Source organism: Anopheles cruzii, chromosome 2 (assembly GCF_943734635.1).
Source record: "Anopheles cruzii chromosome 2, idAnoCruzAS_RS32_06, whole genome shotgun sequence".
Classification (NCBI taxonomy): domain Eukaryota; kingdom Metazoa; phylum Arthropoda; class Insecta; order Diptera; family Culicidae; genus Anopheles; species Anopheles cruzii.
In genome coordinates, this window is record NC_069144.1 from 22,844,689 (window position 1) to 22,865,905 (window position 21,217).

The 21,217-nt window shown below is 49.7% G+C and overlaps 5 protein-coding genes across 5 annotated transcripts; 2 read left to right on the forward strand and 3 right to left on the reverse strand.

Annotated features, from left to right (window-relative positions):
• Positions 1–204: 204 nt before the first annotated feature.
• Positions 205–2,211, forward strand: LOC128267459 (uncharacterized). Its single transcript, XM_053004291.1, has 2 exons — positions 205–336; positions 1,054–2,211. The coding sequence occupies exons 1-2, from the start codon at positions 300–302 to the stop codon at positions 1,512–1,514; spliced, it is 498 nt and encodes a 165-aa protein (XP_052860251.1). The 5' UTR covers positions 205–299; the 3' UTR covers positions 1,515–2,211.
• Positions 2,212–2,873: 662 nt separating this feature from the next.
• Positions 2,874–4,484, reverse strand: LOC128267891 (F-box/SPRY domain-containing protein 1). Its single transcript, XM_053004840.1, has 5 exons — positions 3,988–4,484; positions 3,755–3,921; positions 3,579–3,685; positions 3,425–3,515; positions 2,874–3,335 (listed from the first exon to the last, which is right to left on the reverse strand). Exons 1-5 carry the CDS (start codon positions 4,302–4,304, stop codon positions 3,241–3,243), a joined length of 777 nt encoding a protein of 258 aa, XP_052860800.1. The 5' UTR covers positions 4,305–4,484; the 3' UTR covers positions 2,874–3,240.
• A 956-nt stretch (positions 4,485–5,440) lies between these two features.
• On the forward strand, positions 5,441–15,933 carry LOC128278336 (transcription factor Dp). Its single transcript, XM_053017049.1, has 8 exons — positions 5,441–5,672; positions 10,240–10,490; positions 14,011–14,083; positions 14,166–14,242; positions 14,383–15,350; positions 15,447–15,529; positions 15,591–15,674; positions 15,761–15,933. Exons 1-8 carry the CDS (start codon positions 5,618–5,620, stop codon positions 15,931–15,933), a joined length of 1,764 nt encoding a protein of 587 aa, XP_052873009.1. The 5' UTR covers positions 5,441–5,617.
• A 2,675-nt stretch (positions 15,934–18,608) lies between these two features.
• On the reverse strand, positions 18,609–19,202 carry LOC128267403 (COP9 signalosome complex subunit 9). Its single transcript, XM_053004231.1, has 3 exons — positions 18,950–19,202; positions 18,815–18,887; positions 18,609–18,722 (listed from the first exon to the last, which is right to left on the reverse strand). Exons 1-3 carry the CDS (start codon positions 19,016–19,018, stop codon positions 18,679–18,681), a joined length of 186 nt encoding a protein of 61 aa, XP_052860191.1. The 5' UTR covers positions 19,019–19,202; the 3' UTR covers positions 18,609–18,678.
• Positions 19,203–19,503: 301 nt separating this feature from the next.
• Positions 19,504–21,074, reverse strand: LOC128267688 (histone PARylation factor 1-like). Its single transcript, XM_053004578.1, has 3 exons — positions 20,260–21,074; positions 19,702–20,197; positions 19,504–19,634 (listed from the first exon to the last, which is right to left on the reverse strand). The coding sequence occupies exons 1-3, from the start codon at positions 21,072–21,074 to the stop codon at positions 19,575–19,577; spliced, it is 1,371 nt and encodes a 456-aa protein (XP_052860538.1). The 3' UTR covers positions 19,504–19,574.
• Positions 21,075–21,217: the final 143 nt, after the last annotated feature.

The following is a 21,217-nucleotide window of genomic DNA, read 5'->3' on the forward strand; positions in this document are numbered from 1 at the left end:
TGTATAAATACCGTTGGAAATCCGTTCCGAAGGCGTAGTGTCTGGCCAACTCCGCTGAACGGCGCAACAGGTATCCGACCGGATAGCAAGGCGGAACTAGTGTAACGGTTTACTTGGTTTAAAATGGGTGCTAGTAAATAAAAAGTGTGTCACTGTGAGTAACTGGCAACTCCACAAAGGATAACTGCGGTGTTAGTTTAAAATACCTTGTCCGACTAGTTCGCAATCGATTGCATTTGAGTGTTCCTGACTGGGTTTAATTTAGTATTTTTTAAATACTAAACCACAAGTGTATCACCATGAATTCTGCGGCGTACGTTTCGATCATACTAGGCTGTAAGTATAAGAGCGCCTAGCACTTTATAATACTATTTTTATAATATGAAACACTTTTGAACGATACTCTTCGACACTTGATGCAGTTGGAATGAAAACTATATTTATATTATATTCTTCAAGTTAAGTTCAAAAGATACGGTAGAGTTTATCTTTTGAACTGTTGTCATAGTGTTATGATAACGCTTACGTTAATGAAACTTAAACAATATATATGAACAATTTCATTCATACTGTACAAAACCAGATCAATGAAATTGCATGCCTATCAGATTTGCTCATAGATGTATTATTTGACTCTGATGGAATGGTGTAAATAAAGAAAAGGTTCCTCTTTTTTTCATTCCATAAGGTGCCTTTTGTTTGTCAATCATTCAAAGTTATTTTCGACGATTCTAGGAACTTGTAAAGGGTTTCTCTCTTGCGCATTGCTAATGATTCCGTTTGATCCTTCGCTGCCGTTTAATTATAACCAAGCGCGCAACCTGTCAAGACCACGCCGTTAACGAACTACGACGGTCAACCGACGGTCGGCCGTCAATTGGTCCTCCAAACCGATATAATGTTTTTTGTCTCCGTATTCCCAAATCAATTAAAGGCACCATAAACCCGTATTAGCTTATCGGGCGTAGAAACCGTCTTCGTTTTATCATCGTATTTGCTGGTCATAAATTACTGGCGACAATTTAACACCGGCTTTGTACACTTTCCCCGCAGGTTGCGTGCTGTGGGTGGCCTGCTCGTTTCCAGTGGCATTGTCGTGCGATTCTTGTGGCCGCGAATGTGCGTCGGCATGCGGGACACGTCACTTCCGCACCTGCTGCTTCAACTATCTTCGCAAGCGCAGCTCTACTCCACCGGTGGCACCGCCCGGAAGTGACAGACACCTCGAGCTGTGGTATGCGGCGAAAGCGGCACAGAAATCACGACCGAACCAACGCCGGCTGGCCGACCTGCTGCTGAACGGAGCCGCGAACGATATTGACTACGAGTTTGTCCCCATGATGGCGTCGAACCGTCAGACACTGAGCGAAGGCCAACCACGTAGCGGGTCACTAGGGCAACCATCGGTCAGTTCGCCGGAACCGGACGACAGCCGTAGCGGTGAGCGAAGTGTGGAAAAAGCCTCCTCCGAAGAATCGGAACCCGGACGTTTGCAGTTATTGTATGAAGCTTAAGCAGCACCTCGACGAAAGACTCCCAAGCGAATGATCGCTCGTACGTCACATTAGGTTTTAGTTATTCAGTTTGGTTAGTTGAAAGCAGTGTCCTTTCGAAAGTTAATCGCACTGATCGACCAGAGGCTTTCATTTAGGCTGGGCAAATGGAAGATTCCGGTCGATCCTGTTCCACCCCATCGTTTAAGTATGTATCATCAGCATTTTCCCCCTAAGCATCCTTCCTCCTCATTGGTTTCATTTTAATAGCGAAACCCCCCCGAAAGTTCACCATCACCGATCCATTCCGCACCACACCATTTTGGGCGCAAAGAGATTCCCAAAACTAAGGATACCGTTCCCCCGCCATATTTCTAACCATATGTGCACCCCGAATCTGTGGTTCCGCTCGGTGATCGATTGCGGGGCTTCACAGCCGCAGCATAACGTGCGGCTACAATCTCCAATTAGGATACTTCAAAGCACCCACCACAGGTGCAGAGAAACGGCAATAGGGCTTTGATTAGTTTCGTGAGAAAACAATTAAGAAAACGAAGGCCACCAAAGGAAAGCATCACCAGTAGCATGACGATTAACGGCAGCTCCCAAATCGTTCCATCCGGCGTACGTGACGTGTTGAAATTTGTAAAACAATTGTAGTATGGAATTTCTGTTGTACAATAAAAGCAGCATACCGAGCCTGTGGCAGGAAAAGGCATACGACAGCAAACTGTACGTGGAAAATGTTTTATAACCAAAGAAAATGTACAAGCGCTTGGCATAATTAACTAAATTTAAATAGGAAAATGGTTTGAAGAAAACCATAAAAATCGTTTACATTGATGATTAAATGATTCATAAATAATTTCGTTTCATTTTATCTTGAATCGTGTATTTTGTCTAAAAAGGACACACAAGCATGTGGTTAACTTTCGTTCACTGCATTTCATGAGACAAAACAGTGCCACATATCTCCACGATCAACAAAAATACAAAGCCTTTTTTCGGATATCTACTAACGCGAATAAACCAAGCCATTTCCTTATAAAACCAAATGAATGGCAATGATCAGTGAATCAGCTTGATCGCTATATTCATTTACTTTTGTCACGGTCGCTTCCATTGAACTAATTTCATTTGCACGCTTCGTCCATGGAATGAGTAAGATGAGTAAATCAAACACATATAACGATAACGCTTATATGTCCTACGTTAAATACTTGGCTGGAATGTCACTGTAGAAATAAATAATTAACTAACCTTAGGCAAAAAAAAAATACCCCCAATACCCATGATGCGTGAATTGGCAAAATCAAGACTAGATAGACGCGCCTCCGGAGGCAATGGCTTTGGTCTACAGACAGGTTCCATTGGCATTTGCACACCGTTCCGGCCTTCTGTTCGTTCCTCCTATCCTACGGTACCAATAAAAATGCACATTTGACTAGACAGCGAAGATAAAATCATACCTAACAAAAAGATAAACAACATATTGCCACGACGCATACGCATAATATAGAGTCGCATAATAGTTTGGTGACCGTTTGGCCACCAAAAGGGCTCGGCTTTTGCCTGCGCGTTAGGGTGTGCTCTTGTACGAAAGTGAGATAAACGTTGGGCGAGTGTGTACTGTGAGTATTTCGGTTCCTGCATACTTTGCATTTGCACTTGCACTTGTGTTCCGGCTGCTGCGCGGTGGATAAAAGCTACGCACCTCCGCCCGTCAACCGCTCCGAGCCCGCCCCCTTTACCCATCCAAAGGCGGGCCGAGGTATACCATTGAGATTTCTGTATTGCCATACACTGCGGCGACGGTTGGATAGAATATCTTATCGGGTAAGTCTGCGAAGGATCGAAAGAAAAGAACAAGGAACGTACAACGTTTGTGGTGTGACATCACAGCTTGATCGGTAAATCGTGACGCTCGTTACCTGTAAAAGCTACACCTAGGAATTCATAGTTTTTCTCGAACGACAACGTATTGTCGTCGCAGTCTAGTATCACTCGTATTCTTTCGCCAACCTAAAACAATGGATTGAGAGTGAAGAAGCTCAATATGATATTAATATTAATTTAATACTGTACCTTATACTTTGGTGCATTGTTTAGCAAAGGATAAATCCCGTGTGCATCGCCATTGTGAAGCAGCAAGTTATCGACCAGATTCCATCCCCAGCTCTGATCGTCTGCTCCTGCAAAAAACCAATCAATTGTGTACAGTTAAAACATGCGATTCACATAGATCGGACGATACAACTTACCAAGCAGAGCATAGTATCCGTGGCATTGGATAGCGGCATCTTTGGTTGCGATTCCTACGACAGCTACCGTCCCTAGAGGACCTTCCCATCTCACTTCCCAGGCGTGTCTACCATGCTTAAATCCTATTTTACCGCGCGATCCGTCCGTACTTTGCGCCACGGGATTGCTGCAAGTAATGGAACATCATTAGCATCCACAACAAACGTTGCCACAGTGGCCGATGCGCCCCTACCGGTGAAGCGTAAAGCCGTTCGGTTTGATGTAAACATGACGGCTGCAGTCGAAAGGATTCCATGCGTGATAGTAGGCTCGCAGCTTCGCTTTGTAGGTCGGCACTACCGAGAGCAGGTCGTTTTTAAACGCTTCCGGCGGCACCTTCTGTAAGCACTGTGCCCTCCACACCTCGTTGTTCTCATCGCACAAGAACCGGTACCAGCTTTTGCACACCAGGGCACTGTTCCGCAGGTCCTGCAGCTTCAGGTAGGAGAAAATTAGCTCCAACACATTGTCCGGAATGTTCGGCGCGTATTCGATCAGATCGTCATCCATCGCATGCGGCTGCCGGGCCGGAGATCTGGCCAACACCTGGGTTTCCTCCGGAGCTAGTGAGCCGCTCGCCCGGTACGTCGGTGCTGCGACACGGTACAACCCGCACGGAACCTGCTTGCTCCTAACCACTCGGCACACGCTTTACCGAAACATTCGATCGGCCTTCAAGAGATTCGTTCAACAAACTTTTCTGCCCTGTTTTGACAGTAGAAAGGTTTTCAGTTTGACACAGAAAAATTGGCAGGACCTCGTAACTGTCAAAATGCGCATTCGAAACGAACCATTTCGCCGATGCAGTAAATTTCGAAAACGAGCGCCAAATCCTTTTGCTGCACGGCGCCCAGGTGAAGAGAAACCACGAAATTGTTTATTGAATTTTATAAAATTAACGAGTTGATGGTTAATGTTGGCTCTAGCTGGTTTCGATCGAACAAACGTTCTCCGTGTTCTACCATCGTTGGTGACATTCTCGCGATGACCATAAGGTGTGCCAAAAGTCGTTGTACTTTTTTAAATACATTAAAAATTTTGGTATTAAACATGTCAAGGATATTTTTTCTAGGACAGATTTTAATGTCCGTTAAAGTGATCGAACCAGTCAGCAAATAGCGCCTCGGCGTAGGAAAACGACGGGCGATCGTTCCTTTAAGAATTGATTCAAAGTTGTTTCCACTGCGGCCGAGCATCACAACAAACCCGAGCTGTCACTGTCAGCGGCGTCGCTTGGCAGCTGTCAACAAACGGTGCCATTTTCGAACATCCCCACACCCTCCCGAGCCCATCGTTCGCACGAAGTCCGCCAAAGACGGCCGAAAACGCGACGGTGAAACATCGACACTGAAACAGTAAAAGACCCGCCGAACCTGGCTGAAGTCGGTACCGCTGGCATCGTTGTGCGGACATTTTTGCATAAAAAGGTGAATCTTTGTGGCGTCCTAGCCGGCGACCGGGAATCGGGATTGGCCTCGGGAAACCGACGTTCGATCGGCGCGGGCCTCCTCTTTCTAGTGGCGTTAAATTGACAAGAATCGTGCGTGGTTGCTCGCCCCCAGACGTCGGACAAACAACGGCCCGCAGTGCGCCGAGCGAGACCGTGGTGCGGATCGCCATTTTGAAGTGTCGATGTCGAACGCCGTCGAGGCGCATATTTGAGGGGAGAAAATTTTAGCGGAAAAACGAACTTACCGGCCACGGGGCTGCCTAGGGTGGTTCGCGTAGGACGCTGGGGTGCTTAGTGCAGTGGACCGACACTAAAACCGTACTTTTTCCGAGGTCCGCCGGGCTTCTCAGAGGAGGACCCCGTGGGTCACAGAATGGCGCACCAAACCAAACCGGTTAACTTCGTCATCCAGGATACGACGAAACAAGGTGAGTTTTCACAGGTAGTGCGCCAAGTTGCCGCCCTGCAAGTGCAATCTGGGTCTTAAAATCGTGGGGCCCTGGCCACCGCCACCGGGGCTTCGTAGCGCGCGGCGCAATATCAGCGAGAGAATGGAGGTCCGTGCACACCGGACGCAATGTATGTGCCTTTGGCAACACCCGCCGCCGCTTCGGAATCACTGCTGCCTTGCCTCGTGGTGGTGGTGGTGGTGCTGATTCGCAGCGCAGCAGTAGGCGGCACAAAACGGCCGACCGGCGCCATCTAACGCCATTTTCACGTATGTAATGTAATGGCCTTGAACCTATCGCTCGCGCCGGGCCTTTTTCGTTCTCCCGGCGGATCCCGGGGGCCTCCGGTTTGGGAGTGGGGGGGTGGGCTGGAAAAAGAAAGTGCCGCCCCGGAACCCGCAAGCTGCTGCGCTCCTCGGGTTCCGCCGGCTCGCCCACCACGCACTTTGCAGCGGTGGTGCAACCTGCGATTAGGGTTTGATGATCGAAGCGGGACGCAAAATTAGCGCCACATCGCCGCCGCAGGCGTGCCGCCGAGCCAGCCCACCCGATGGCAAGTGTGATAAATTGATAACGAATCGCAGGAGGCGGCGTTGCGGAGCCGTACCGAAAAGTGATGGGCTCGATTACGGTGCATGCTGCTGTATGGAAAACAGGCGTAAAGGAGCATAATAATTATGAAGGAAAAAGACATCGGCGATTGCACACTGGACGCTACGAACCTTGCTACGAACCAGACGGACACCGCTTCGATCCTTCTCGTATGCGTGTCTGTGTGTGTTTGTGTGGGTCTCACGGAAGAGCCACACAAATTTCACTTTCATTCTACGCCCCGGAACACACCGGATAAGACAACGTCGGCTTCCGCACCCGGAAGCGAGAGCCACGGAAACTAGTTTAGATGAACGAAAGCGGCGCAACGGTATCCATCCATCCCGCACATGGGGGGTAGGCCTAGGTGGAGAGCTACATGAGACCCGACCGGGGGTGGGCGGTGTTCGATAGGCAAAACACATCACGGATTTTTGACGAGCCTCGCGTGAGATGTGGTGCTGCGAGTTTCCTCTGCGCAAAGTGGTGACGCAAAATCGCGAATGGCGCGCCTGTATCCCGTTCAGTTTTCCTATCGGCGGGCCTCCTACCCCGCGCCACAATCCAGGGCCCCGCCGGAGAGGGGTCAGCGTGCGCTTGCGATGGGATTTACCGCGGAGCTGCTGAGGATATATTTTTGGTGGTGTTTTTTTGTGTTTTTGTCTTCTAGCACCACCACCTTCCCATAATAAATCGGGTGGCGCGGCTCGCGAGCCTCTAATTCGTGTGCGTATTTGTGATGACGATAACAGTGGCCGCGCGCGCGATGCTGACTTTGGTTTGTTTCTTTATTATTGGTGGCACACATTACTCTGCTGACAGCTTCGGTTTTTCGTTCGTCGCTCGCCGTTTTGGACCTGCTCCCGGCCTACTCGCGGTTTCGAAGAATGCGAAGTAAACAGCCTATCGTCGGTCTGGGGGTGTCGTCATCGGGTTTTTTTGGTCGCTTTGGTGAAGTACTCCGGTTAGTAGTGCACATGATGCGCGGCTTCGTATCACGGCTCCGGCTACTTCCGGCTCAATTGGATTGTTTTTATTGATGCCCCCGAACCAGATCATAAACCACTGTAATTAAGCGATTCGACGAGTGCTTTGATCTACAAAAGTGAGTCACCAACCTAGGTTGCAAGGTATCCTAGCAATCCTTCTTTGCGACACGACAATATGAGCAATCCCGGAGAGTAGGCTGTTAGTACTGTGGGCCGACCGACCCAAAAGAGAACCAAAATTGCTGCCAGAACACACAGCTAGACGCCGCCCCACACACGGTCGGAACGAAGCCCTTGAAATATCAGTGGAATGCTGTATGGGGCGTGTTGAAAGGGTTGGTCCAGAAAATCAACAGCCCACAAAATATGAAGATGGGTGCAATGGAATAAATTAATCACGTTGCCTGTGTCCTGCACGGGCGGTGGGCGACAGTTTCCAAAGCGCAAAGGAAGAACATAATAAAATAATGCACATTATTCAATACACAAACACAAGCGGAGGAGGCACGCTTGCATGCACTGTCAAGCACATTTTCCTGGCACACCCGGCAGTGGCGGGCACGGATTTTTGGCGGTGTGGTATGTGGTGCGAAGGTGCCGACCAAGAGACACACACCGATCGCCACCGCCGCCACGGTGTGGTGATGATACGCGCAAACAGGAAACCTCAAGAAAAATGGTCCAGAAGAAGAGCAGCAGAGGGAGAGTGAGAGGGCCAAGATGTGTCGATAGAAAACACCACGCCGGGACGGCCACTGGCGAGACTGTAAAGCAAAAGTCTGCAGCAGAAAGAGAGAGAGAGAGAGAGAGCGCTGGATGTAGCATAAGCATAAGAACATCATCGGCCCCGAATCAGAGCAAACGGCAGAAGAACACATACCACGCCGCGCCGTCGAAAACGCTGGCTGACTGGCCGGCCTGGCCTGGCCTGGCCTGGATGGATGGCGCGCGCGAAGCTCCCGAGGTCGTCGAGGTATGCCCTCGGTAGGGAAAAGGTATGCGTTGGAGATATGCTCTTGCCGGTGCCACCACATCAACACAACACACGCGGCCCCGGCCCGGCCGCGGTGGTGGAAACAAGCGCAAGAGCGAAACAAACGACCGAACGAGCGCGTTTGTGTGAGAATTAAGCTAACCAACGCAACCGCGCGCAGCGGGACCGGCGCCCCTTCGTCAAACATAGCTGTGCCACCACCGAGCGCGTGGTGGACCAAGGGAAAGATTGAACGCGACACCACCACCACCACCGGAGCCGCCAAGTGGACGGCAGACGGTGACGTGCGGCGGAGCTTCAAATATTTAAAAAAGGAATCCCGAAAGGAGGAACCACACGCAGGAGGAGAACCGAGAGAGCGAAAGCACCACGCGAATGCAAAAGAATGATAAGTTGTGTCGTGCCGCGCGCTGGGCGGGAACATCGCCGACGGATGGAAGAGCACCTCCCGCGTCAGTACCTCTGCTGCCGAGGAGCCCTTCGAGGACATGGTCGGTAACTGCTGGAGGCACACAACGCTCAATGGGCACTCGGTCGTGCATATCCTTCACACTGACTTCATGTGCGGCTTCCCCGATAAACGCTTTGCGCGGTATGTTTACATTTTTCGGGCCAACCTCCAGAGAGCCTAGATTTGGACTTAGATCAAAGCAAGCGTCGATTAATTGTAATCCTCATTCGGAGCAGGATGTCCCATTGAAGAATCCAGACTGTTCCCACGATTCGAACCCGGGTCGTGGGCTGGTTACGTTCTACACTTGAAGCACACGCACTTGAGGTAGTCGGCTACTGTGGCCGTCCTTACGGGGACAACATTCCGGTGAAAATTTGTCATCAACTGTGAACGCTTGATTGTTGTCGCTTTCACACAGTCAGAGTCCCACTTGATGGAAGCATAACATAATGCCGGCGCGTTGTTGTCTGGTGGCTCCCGAAATTATGCTCCGGATCCGTCCTCCACCGGAGCACCGGAAATCATCAATGCACAAGTCCCCGTCCCCGTAGTACTACTATAAGCAGAAGTGTTTGATACGGGTTTATACACTGACTGCGAGTCCCCCTTTCAAGACCCCACCGACAGCGAAGAAGTCTCGCTGATGTTGTGTGTGCGCATTCGGAAGCGGCCGAAAAGCGATAGCGTCGTCGGATGGATGGATGGATGGATGGATGGATGTGTTTCGGTGCAATGGCAGTAAAATGCACATGTTTACCCCATCGTTGCACGTTTCATTCACTTTCCGGTGCCCATTACACATCCGTGCGCCGCGGTTGTCGCGCGCCGTGACCGTCGTTATCGTCGTCTGCCCGTCGTCGTCGTCGGTACTTCTGATTGTTCCCTCCATGTTTTTCCTTTTCATTTCAATTTCGCGCCATGTTCCGTCGGCGTGTTTGCTATGGCTCCGCCACCACATGCGGTGCATCCGAAAGATAAGCTGTGAAAATTATGTTTTGTGTCCGGTTTTTGGGCTGGAAGTAGAGCCATGACATGATCACACGTCGCGCCCACACGATTATAGGTCACAATGGCTTTCATTCGTAATCGCATAAAATTCAATTAATTTAAGTTCTGCTCCAAATTTAGATTAGTTTAATAGAATATTTAATCCCACACTCGATAATTGGGACGTGAATGATGCTTCCGTGGTTGGGTTTGAATAAATGGTTTGAGATTTCATTCTAAAAACAACCCTTCGATGACTCCATGCTCTAGTTTTGGTCACTTTCACCTCGCCTACTTTGCCTACCATGGCTTTGGGCACGAATTAGTTTGAGCGTCGCCGAATGCTGCTTCCGATTAACCTAATTACAGGCATGACCTTCGCCGTCGTTGCTTTTGTTATTCTAAATCAACCGTCGTCGTGGTGTTAGTTTGATGACATCCGCGCAACGGTTAACGGCACGCGCTTAACCCTACGATCAAGATATTCATTTGTTTTATGCAATTTTTTCCTCTTTTCCGTTCATTCCGTAGGCCAGCAACATATTTTCCATGTCCTGAACACGGCCACCGGCACCCGGACTACGCTGCCCGCCACCAATGTTACGGCGGTAAAGACGATCGTCACGAAGGACTTGAGCACTTGCGGCACCACTACCGCCAACCACGGCCAGGACACGATGAACCTGATGGGTGGAACGGTCGTCACAGGCGGTGGGCTCGCAGCCGTTACGGCGACAACCAGCACCAACGTCCCTACCGCTTCCACCGTTATCGGTGGCCAGGTAAGCCGCCGCGAGCTGCGATCACGAAAGGGCAACCAAATCTCCGTCACCAAAGGCGAAGAGAGTATCATATAAAGAAATCATCTCACGCTTGTCACCGTCTTTCAGCAGTTCCCATTATAATGTTGTTGATCGCCAAACCGGGAGGTAACTTTACGGAAGTCGTTCACTGATTTTTTTGTTGCTTTTGCAAGAAATGGCAAATTTGCCAAAACCGCGTCGCCAGGCGACAGGTTCATCGCGATAGGGAGAGAAAGAGAGTGCGAAAATGGGGAGGTCACAGAGGATCCCCACAACAAGACCAAAAGTGTGCAACTTGATGTTGCTAAATAAAGCGCAAATCTACAGCGCGCGCACCCAACATATTCCGGTTGTCGTCGCCCGCGGTAACGCGAATTCCCGGGCTCTGGTGCAGACCGACTGCGCTCAGCCATCTCGCCACACGCATATCAATGATCTTCTCCGGCCTCTGGAGTGTATACCACCAACTTAGGGCCGAACGATTTTCAATCAATTAATTACTAGTGCCACAAAACAGGTCGGCCGACGGCGACGGGCACGACCACAACAAGATTCCTGCTGCCACTTCCCTCGCGGGCACCGTCTTCCGTCGCTCGCGGAAGCTTAAAACTGTCCCGTGTCGCGTCGCGTTAGCCTGTGTTTTCACGTGCCGTGCGAAGGTTGTGGGTTTGATGGAAGAGTCGGTAACGTAGCTGCGGCTGCAGTAGCCTCGCCATTTTATAAACCCGTTAATAGCGCTGTACTAAACGATCGCGCTTCGGCCTGTCTGGCTGCCTGCGCCTACCCGTAAGCGCAAGCAGTAACGCATAATTGGCGCACTAGCCGACCCAGGGGCGGCAACAGCACACCAGTAATGTTTTGATTGGGAGCCACAGTTTGCCCCATGAAAAGGTATTGTCAACTTCAACGATCCTCACTTGATACGAGCCTTTTTTCTGAACGGCTTGTTAATTGTTATCTAGAATGGGTTCAAATGATTATTCGGCGATCGTTTTATTATCTTGCGCCACATTCTAGCTGGACTATTGTTCTTCCAAAAGTTTCTGATGCGGCCTTGGGATGTCCTGCATGGATTTTGGGTGCAAAACTTTATGTTGATCAACTCAAGTGTTTCCTCAATGAAAATGTCCTCTTTGGGACTCCAAAAACCATACTAATCGCAATCGCGCATCGGGATTGGGAATTCACGTATTCCGGAACCCGAAAGCTTGCTAAACCGTATTCAAATCAATTTCGAATGATGTGCTCGTAATGATTTGCTTGGCCCCGCACACCACACCACTTGCGGAGACAAAACGCACAGAAATAATGATTGTGTTGGACGTGCGCGCCCGTTTTTGTGTGTAGTGGTGAAGAACCAGGCCCCCCGGGCCCCCTCGATTCATAGCGATCGATTCCACCCCGCCGCTGGTTCGTTACAGCACCAACCCACCACCACCACCGAGCGTATCGTCGTGTCCGGCGCCTAATGTATCCAGAAAATAAAATATCACGCTTCACGGGATCATCATCCGGTGTTACGTTCAGGAATTTCCATTTTAAAGGGCATTTAAAGGGTTAGACAAACGCGTTGCGCGCCAGCAGCAGCAGCAGCGACACGGTCGGCCAGACTCTGCGGGAAGAGTCGTTGGTCTTCGGATGCGATGAACAGTGCTTCCGGCGGTCGTATTTATTTGTTTCAACTTGTCTTACTGTTTCACTAGTCGTGCTAATGCAAAGTCCGGTTGGCCGGCTTTCCTGTCCCCTAGAGCGCGAAGACTGTCCGCGATTTTTGTTTGTAGGGCTGGCTGGTCGCAGCCAGCAAGCCAGCCACCCAACCACCAGCAGCAGCGAGGAGGTCAGGAAGGGAGTGCCGCCCGTCAGTTGGTTTTGTTGTGCTCTAGTCATACGTATCCGAGAGGAGGGTGCCTCAGTGTTTGTGGCGCGCATCTTTCTCGAGCGTCGTGTGGCCGTTCGCGTCACAGTGACAGGAGTGGCATGATGTGCCCCGCGTAAAGTCAGCAGAGCGTGAGGCAAGCAAAACATACACAACATCAGCATAGACCAGTTCGAATAACCCACTGAACTGTGGACGGGGCGCTAGACGTGATGTGGTGGCTTATCAAAATATAGGCACGCCAATTACAAGGATCGGATGCGAAAGGAATAAAAAATATATTATTCCAAAAAGAGAGAGTACCGTGAGGATCATTAAACTGCGTTTGGTGTCAAGGATGGACCAAAGAAATTGCACGCTAGATACCTTATCTAGCGACTAGCGAGATCCGTGACTTTCTGTCGGTTGTCTGCCACAGGAGCATATCTCTCGATGACGTTGATGTCGATGCGTTCCGATTGTCGATGCGTTGATGTGAAGCCTCTTCGGAACGCACACACACCCTCACATGAAGTTCACCTAATTCCCAGTGATGAAGGCCTCCAAACCGCGCCCAAAAAGAGCCCTTTCGTTCTCCTTTGCAGGTCGTGGAAAATGTCAAGAGCGCCTTTCAACGGCGTTACTTCGCGTCATTCGACATTGAACCTCTAACACACACAAATGCACATCAACTCCCTGTTTCCTGACATCCACCAGGGACAGGAGCCCACAGACCCGCATCGTTGACCAGCGCGTGCTTTCGTTACGCCGAGGGGTCCGGCCTGTAGTGGTCTGCGCGAGCCACCGCACTTGTGTTTTGCTGTGTCCTCGAGCGTACCACTCTAGTCTCGTTTGCATCCTTCATCCCTTTTGCATCCTTCAAGAACACCCCATTGAGAACCCATCTACCGCCGAGCAGCGCCTATCGTATCCGCGACAGGTCGCGACAGGCCCCCTATGTTAAGGAGGAAATAATGGTATGGATCGCGCGCAGCATAATTGGATGTTTCACAACCTGTTTTCACACACAAAATGTGCGCAATTGAGTCGGAGTCTAAGAGAGCGCCAATTCACAGCTAAATATGGAATTATTCTACACGCTAGATACGTTTGCTCGTGTCACTTGTTCCTAGTCGGCCATGGCGATCATCATTCGTTCGGGTGGTGATCGTTTGATCTCGACAGAAGCCTTCAATTTGCATTTGCAAAAATGTGCATTTTCGTCCACCAAAGGTCGTGCGGTGTCCTGGTTCGGGGTTCCTTTTTGTTGTGTCCCTTGCCACGCACTTTGCTTGTTTGCCTCGGTGTCTCTCGGTTCATTGTGAGGTGTTATTTTCGATTATGCTGCCCGAAGATCTATAATTACTGCGCTTCATTGCGCCCCATTGAATTCGGTGTGTGTTTTCGGTGGTAGCTCATTGATATGCAGGAATTTAAGGTTGTTTTTTATGTTAGATAGGACTCGTCCGCAAACTTTCTTAAACATTTGGCGCTCGTGACTCTTTAGTGCGCTGCGTAAGTCGTGCCGTTCTCACCGCCGAAGGGTCACGCCCTCGTACTGCGAATTGTACGGGTAGCCTTTGTTTCGAGGTTTTATTATTCTTTTAGTATTTATCCAACGATTTTCTACACATATATTTTCAGAGCTTTACAATGCCGATGATGCGAAAGCTGCCCCCGGAAGTCGCCAAGAAGTTGATCACCGTTCCCAAGCATAGTACGTTCAACGGCGATCCAAATTATCTTGTTGGCAGCTATTAATGTCATCCTCATTTAATGTATCTTGCTTCGTTCGACAGAATTGATTCTTCCTCCATCCACCCAGAAGACCGTCAATGGTAAAACAGTGGTCCATCTTTCGCCCAAACTGGTGAGTGTTTTGCACTATCCGAATGTGTGTGTGCTCCGTACCGTTGTGGACAGCGCAACATTTCTCGACACACAGGATGTCCTAGTGGCACCGAACTGCAGTGTTTATGCTCACACCCGATCGTGCGTTCCATTCTCGTGTTTTAGTATAAGGTAATTTCGGCGTCCTCCCCGCAGTCCGCTAGCCGCAACCTGACGTTTGCTGCCCCTGCAAACCTAACAAACCTGCAGGGCGCGGCTTCGACCAGTTCCTCGTCGATGCACGGCAACAACGGAACCACGATCGCTATCCCATCCACGTCGGCGGCGATGTCACAATCGTCCTTCGGGTACAGTACCGGAACACCGGTGATGACGTCCGTCGGTGCTGGTAATCGAGTGATCATCGGCGGCAGTTCCGGTGTTGGTGGTGACGCTGGGGACGAAGCTAATGACATTGCTAAGGCCCCACCACCGGCCAAAGTAGTGGGACCGAAGAAAGCCGTGTACCAGAAGACGGTTAGTGACCAACCTCTACCGCCGCATCAGGTGCAGCAACATTCGTACAGCAAAAAGGCTTTCCCGCGTCAAACGATACAGACGCCTTCGCGGCGCCGAAAGACGGACAAGGCCGGCCGGGGCCTGCGCCACTTCTCGATGAAAGTGTGCGAGAAGGTGCGGGCAAAGGGCACGACCACGTACAACGAGGTAGCGAACGAGCTGGTGGCAGAGGAGACGCAAAACAACAACAATCCGGGTGCCGATCCGGCCACGTACGATCAGAAGAACATTCGGCGGCGCGTGTACGATGCGCTCAACGTGCTGATGGCCATGAAGATCATTTCGAAGGAGAAAAAGGAAATCCGCTGGCACGGATTGCCGACCAGCACCACCATCACGGAGTACGACGATCTGGAGAAGGAAAACGAGAAGGCTCGGCGGCGCATCGAAGAGAAGCAGCAGCAGTTCCGCGATCTGGTGCAGCAGCACGTCGCCCTCAAGTCGCTGATCGCTCGGAACCAGGCGAACGAGGAGCGGGGCTTGGTGCCGAATCCCGGCTCGGCCGTTCAGCTGCCATTTATCATCGTAAACACCGACCTCAAGAACAACATCAATTGTAGCATGTCTAACGATAAGTAAGTACGCGCACGCACCGTACAGCGACTCTGGTTTTGCGTGACACGACGGAGTCGGCCACACAACATGCTCTCACTTCGTATTTCCTTTTGCAGATCGGAGTATTCGTTTAAATTCGAAGACACTTTCGAGATTCACGATGATCTGGAAATTTTGAAACGCATGGGTCTGTCACTAGGTACGTTGCATGCGTCTCGTTGTGCTCGAAACTGTGCTCTCACAAAACACTCCATTTTTAGGTTTGGAAAGCGGACAGTGCTCGGAGGCGGATCTGAAAAAAATCAAATCCATGGTTCCGAAATCGGTCGAGAAGTACATTGAAAGTAAGATTCATTTGAGTTTCTTCCCTCGCCCCAAGGTGCGGTTCTTTTGAGATCATGCTGTTTATTTTCTTCTCGCCCTCATACAGCATACGGACTCGGGTTGGATGGGGAGGACGGTGAGAACTGGGAGATGAGCTCGATCTACAACGGGCAGGACAACGATGACAGTTTATCTACCCACGACATGCTCGGATACCACGACAACACAAACGACATGCTGGACGATGACATGAAATACGAGGATGACGAAGATGATTAATTCTACTTTTACCCTCTTTTTTTTTTTTGGTCAACGAAAACCGAAAGTGAGAGAGGCAGACACGTTTAACGGAGCGATCGGGAGGGAAGGGAGGACAAGTCGTGGTTGTGGCCATCTACTTTTGTTTGTTTTTTTATTCCCATCTACGCACTTTACTCGCTACGCTCTTGCGGCTCCATTCGCTAGCGCTAGCGAGCCGATTCCTTCCCAATTGGCTCCCCGATCTGTGGCCCCACAGTGTCTGGGTTTAAGTTTTGTTTCTCATCCTGTTAATTTGGTAGTTTGTGTTGTGCAGGGGAGCGGACGGTACGGTACGCGGGCAAGTGACGCGTATCGACAGGGGAAGTGCAAATCCGCAAGCGATTGGTATGATTGTACATACAGACACTGAGCCGCGTGTTGTGGGTGCTACGCCCAGTCCCAGGAGAATCGTAGTGGACAACTTGTAGACATTGCTGGGAATAGATACAAAGTGTGCCGCGCAATGGAAGGAAACAGGATCAGCAGCAATTCGCGTTCTCCGCGCGAAACGGTAGAGGAAAGCACATAATTTAGGTAGCCATTTTATGAATGCACCAGAAAGTACAGAAAACAGTTAAATTTTACTTTCGTAATGAATGTTACTATTGATCCTGTGTGAGCTTACGGCGGCGGCGTCGACAGACCACGACCGGAGTAAGCTACTTATTTGTGAGCTAAGGGAACAGAAATATAGATGAGCCGCGAATGCTCTCTGCTCGTCCTTCGGTGCAAACGTGTTTCTTTGTGTTCCCGAATCGCCGTCTTCGGGCAAACACCAGAGCATATGAATCCCATTAAACGCCAACGTGTCATAGATGGTCCACTTTTAGGTTGGGAAAAGTGCTTCCGGTTCAGTGACCGCGCGGACGGTTCCGTAAACGCGCGCATCTCGTTGAGATTTCAGGATTATTTGTTATGTTGCAACTACTGGAACCAATCGGTCGACTGCGAACGGTTCGATCATTACTTATACGAAGCTTAGGTGTGTTTTTTGTTCGTTAGTTTTTTTCTGCTCATCGCTTACGATAACGTGTGTTACACATATTTTTACGATACTTTGTTTACTCCATTATGATAATAGGCAGGAGCAGTTCGCATCGGAACCCCGTAATGCATAGGTTGTTAGAGGGACTGTAGTTTTTGGAACCGAACCTACCACAAACAAAATCAGAAGGCAACCAAACAAAGAAGTAAACTTCTGATTAGAAAATCAGGGAAACGAAATATGTATGCTAACACATGATGCTCTTTCCGAAGCAAGAAAATCTGCATCACGTGAGGCCATGCAGCTTTTGGCAGGGTGGTTGAACGTTTGTTGCAGTAGATGTAAGCTTCTGTTCATTGCGGCGACCCCCGTAGAGTAGACAGTAAGCTTAAGATTGGAGTTTCAATTGAGCTCCTCTTACGCATGCAGTTTAATGCAGTAGCATGATGGGTGCGCGCACGATAAACACAAAACAATTCATGCTCGCCACTAAACCAAGCTCAGTTGATATACACCATTTGATCGGGAATGCTACACACAAGTAATTGCATAATAGACAGTGTAAATAGTAAGTGTAAATGATCACCAAAAGCCAGTCGCTGCTGGATTATTTACTGATTACTCTTGGAGGCGTATCACAGTTTTGCTTCTTACGAGCAAGCTGCAGATGGTGCGGGCAGCTGGGCAACCCGGGAAAGGTGACGGAGGTTTGTACAAACGCAACACTTATGACGTTCAATTTGAAACAGGTAGCAAGAAGTTGTTGAGGTCCATATTTGGGTTTACGTAGCTGCTGCAAAGAACCGACGTTCAATTTTGAGAGTGTGAACACGCAAAGGTTGTACATATTTTTCATCCTTCTTGGTAGGACTTTAGCGACACAAGGCGCGTCAAGCCTAGTGGATATCATTTTTCCTGTCCCAAGTAACTGCGCGTGCAACTAGAAATTGCGTGGCATGCTAAGGCAATTGGTACCGAGCATGCCGTCAAACTCATGCCGCCGGTACCTTATCACTCTCGTCGAAGGTCGCAAAGCACATTGCATGAGTGAATGTAGTGTCGTACACAAACTGCATATTGCATACTTAAATTCCAAGTCCAACCTCGGATTGCACTTGTTGAACGTGAATATATTGATTAGTAATAGGCCAATGAGCTTTGTTGAATTGATTTTCCTAAGTCAAGCCCGTCTCTCCTTCCGTTGCTGCTCGTCCGTGTGCTTAAAATAACTGGAAAGCAATTCAATTTTGTACCCGGAAAGTGTCTAATAGCAGGTCAAGGTGAAACAGTATGTGTGCTCCTGACATGCAACATAAGCCGCGCCGCATAATTGGGGGGAAACTGTCCAAGGTGTGGGGCAGATAAAACTTCCGAAAGGGAATGAATATCGATAATATGTTCTGATGATTTAAGAATTTTAAATTTTACTTTTGTAAACGAATAAAACTTTGCGGCCGAAGATATGGCCGAACTAATTGTAATCCCGTAATTGTTTACCGAATGCTATTCCGTGCCATCCGAAACGAGGGCTTTGAACGATGGTCATCGAATCTTGGTACTGCTATGATGCTTAGTTCTTGTTTCTTGCATTAGCGCTCGATTTCCGTTAAGTGGAATTGTGGTACTGATTGTTGCCGGAAGTCGTCACCAGGAAAAAAAAACAATAGAATACATTCACCAGATCTTGTTTATTTTCGTTTTAGTCTTCAATGTAACGATTACTAAGGAACGCCCCTACGTTACACCTGTGCATCCTCATCTTCGTCGAAGAGATCTTCAAAATCTGCCGAACGAGAACGAAGCATTACCATTAACAAAGGCATAGCGAAAAGAGGTTTCCCCCAGATCCTTTCCACAACAGGCTTCCAGGCTTACCGTTGAAAAAGTCGGCATGAACGTCCTTCTCGTTGGCAGCCAAATCCATCAGCAACCCTGTGGATCCCCCGGCCTAGAGGTAGGAGTGAACGACTGTATCGAGCGCAGAGCCGCATGATGCGATGCGGTACTCACCTCTTCCAGGTCCATGAAAGGGCCGGGACCTTCCGGAAACATTTCATCCGCCACTACGTTCGGTTTCATGTTGCTGCTTTGGTCGCCCGTACTTGCGCCGTTCGTTGTAACTTTGCCCAAACACTTCTGCTGCTTCACCGCAAGAGTCAGTGGCAACTGATCCGGTGAAAAGCGTAAGAATCGTACGGCCAAATCTGCGTTTCTTCTCCAACCCGGGTTCCTCTCGGTTCACGCGGCGCAATGTTATTGTACGCACTTCGAGACTTGACAGTAAGTTGCGCTGCAGAGGGCCAACAGAGACGGCAAACGCACGGACAGAGACAGACGAGCTTTGACAGCTGTTTGGCGCTAGCGAGCGTTTGTTTTGGTTTTGCTCGTTCGCGTCTCGTCCCCAACGAACGTTTCGTAAACAACGCGCGCGTCTCGCGCTCCCCCACCCCGGAATTGGCGCGCTTTTTCTGCGGCACGCGCGCCCATGCAGCAAAAGCCATTTTCGGGATCGTACAGCAAAACTAATTTCTTTACCAGAAAACTTTTTATTAATTCGATTCCTCGCGACTAAATTTAGTCCGCACAAGAAGCGACAAATACAGAAACGGAAAATCACCTAATTATAATTAATTATTTAATCATCTTTCGACAGTAAATCTAATTTTAATCCCTGGCGCCGGTTATCGAGGTGGGACTGAAAGGGTAAGATGAAGATCGCGTGTTACCGTGTAAAAATCGGGTATTCAAATCCGCAAACTTACCTTTATGATGGCGATGTACTGTGGACGTTTTACCATCGAATAGCCGGTGAAGAACAGGGGTTTCATAACTTCGTGCAAATTAGTTGTGCCGTGGCAGAAAAGGTCCAGCGCCAGTTCCAGTGCGGTGCCAAAGTCACACTCGTCTACCGCGATGTTGGCGGCCGTTATCAACGCTTGCAGTTCCATCATGAGGTCTTGAAATTTTGCCTTCTCCTTCGCCCGGTCAATGTTGTTGAACTTCGTGAGCATCTTGCGCAGGTTGGCGTCACTTTCCAGCAGTGGGCGATAGCCGATTTCGCATTTTCTATCGTAGGGTACGACCAGCCCGGCCTTGTGAAACGTTTTGCACACGACCAGTTTGTCGCGAGCCTTTATTTTGTCACCACCCTTCAACGGAATGCCTTTCGCGGTCGTCCACTCTACGATGCGCTTTTTTAGGTTATCCATTGGCGCTTTATTGAACGGAGTAACGGTGGCATTTTCGTTCATGAAATGGCTGAAAGAGAAAATGTTCGTTAACCACACGATCAGATACGGCTTCTAGAATGCGGCTCTTACATGACGGCATCGAACACGTTCTGGCCAATGATTTTAAACTCGCATCCCTTGCCGACGTCGTTACACGCCACCAGTCCATCGGTGTTGTCTGGCTCATCACGCCAGTAGCCGTAGTGCAGGCCGCTACCCTTCTTCACCAGAACCGTCTGGAACTCGGGAGGATCGAAGTAGAATCGCCAATGGCGCAGATAGTCGCCCGGTTCGTGAATCTTCACATCTTTGAACTTTCCCGCCAACACATCAAACGGGCCCACCAGACGAAGGCCAATCTTGTCGAAAACATCCTCCGGCTTGCCGTTGGCCTGTCCGGCCACTTGCTCCCCACAAAACTCCCACAGCGCGTCGAAGCACGGCGGCATCACGACTAGAAACTTGTGCCTGATAAACTCTTTCGGATCGTCGCACAGCTCTTTGTACTCGGCCCGCTTCGAATACTCAATCTGAGGGTCGTACAAATCGCTCATCATGCCGACATCCATCGGAACTTCCGGCAATTTGTAGCGCTGCCTTCCCATGCCGTGGTATTGTCGGCCAGTTTCCGCTTCTTCCGCATTGTTATCGTCCTTTTCCGGTGTCGGTGGACGTTTGCAGCGCTTCAGGTCCTCGTCGAGCTGCTCTTCGTTGAACAACCGTTTTGCGGAGCCACTTCCAGCATCCTCATCTTCGGTAGCAGTTCCGGCCGGTGGTCCCTCGGATGTGGTTGGTTGTTCTCCGACCGCGGCCGCCTCTTGCTTAGGCGGATGCGCATACTTTTCCTTATGCGCCGGATTTTTCTGATAACAGTCGGCACCGTATTTGCAGTCTGGCTTATCCATTTTCACAAATAACGCGCCACTTTCAAGAACAAACACGAAAACGGGTTGCCTCGATGTTCTTGACAGCTGGTGCGCCAGCTTCGTTTCTACCTTCAAACTATGGGATAATTGGCAAAATTAGGAGGTCAAAAAAAGTTGCACAA

Excerpts from the sequence above, each read along its gene's own strand:
- LOC128267403 (XM_053004231.1), bottom strand. The coding sequence starts at position 19,018 with ATGAAACCGAACGTAGTGGCGGATGAAATGTTTCCGGAAGGTCCCGGC. Across the intron at positions 18,888-18,949 it reads CTTTCATGGACCTGGAAGAG|GCCGGGGGATCCACAGGGTT; the intron begins GTGAGTACCGCA and ends TCCTACCTCTAG. Across the intron at positions 18,723-18,814 it reads TCATGCCGACTTTTTCAACG|ATTTTGAAGATCTCTTCGAC; the intron begins GTAAGCCTGGAA and ends CTCGTTCGGCAG.
- LOC128267891 (XM_053004840.1), bottom strand. The coding sequence starts at position 4,304 with ATGGATGACGATCTGATCGAATACGCGCCGAACATTCCGGACAATGTG. Across the intron at positions 3,922-3,987 it reads AACGGCTTTACGCTTCACCG|CAATCCCGTGGCGCAAAGTA; the intron begins GTAGGGGCGCAT and ends CATTACTTGCAG. Across the intron at positions 3,686-3,754 it reads CGGATACTATGCTCTGCTTG|GAGCAGACGATCAGAGCTGG; the intron begins GTAAGTTGTATC and ends GGTTTTTTGCAG.
- LOC128267459 (XM_053004291.1), top strand. The coding sequence starts at position 300 with ATGAATTCTGCGGCGTACGTTTCGATCATACTAGGCT. Across the intron at positions 337-1,053 it reads CGTTTCGATCATACTAGGCT|GTTGCGTGCTGTGGGTGGCC; the intron begins GTAAGTATAAGA and ends CTTTCCCCGCAG.
- LOC128278336 (XM_053017049.1), top strand. The coding sequence starts at position 5,618 with ATGGCGCACCAAACCAAACCGGTTAACTTCGTCATCCAGGATACGACG. Across the intron at positions 5,673-10,239 it reads CCAGGATACGACGAAACAAG|GCCAGCAACATATTTTCCAT; the intron begins GTGAGTTTTCAC and ends TTCATTCCGTAG. Across the intron at positions 14,243-14,382 it reads TTTCGCCCAAACTGGTGAGT|TATAAGGTAATTTCGGCGTC; the intron begins GTTTTGCACTAT and ends CTCGTGTTTTAG.
- LOC128267688 (XM_053004578.1), bottom strand. The coding sequence starts at position 21,074 with ATGGATAAGCCAGACTGCAAATACGGTGCCGACTGTTATCAGAAAAAT. Across the intron at positions 20,198-20,259 it reads AACGTGTTCGATGCCGTCAT|CCATTTCATGAACGAAAATG; the intron begins GTAAGAGCCGCA and ends TTTCTCTTTCAG. Across the intron at positions 19,635-19,701 it reads AGTACATCGCCATCATAAAG|TCCCACCTCGATAACCGGCG; the intron begins GTAAGTTTGCGG and ends TTACCCTTTCAG.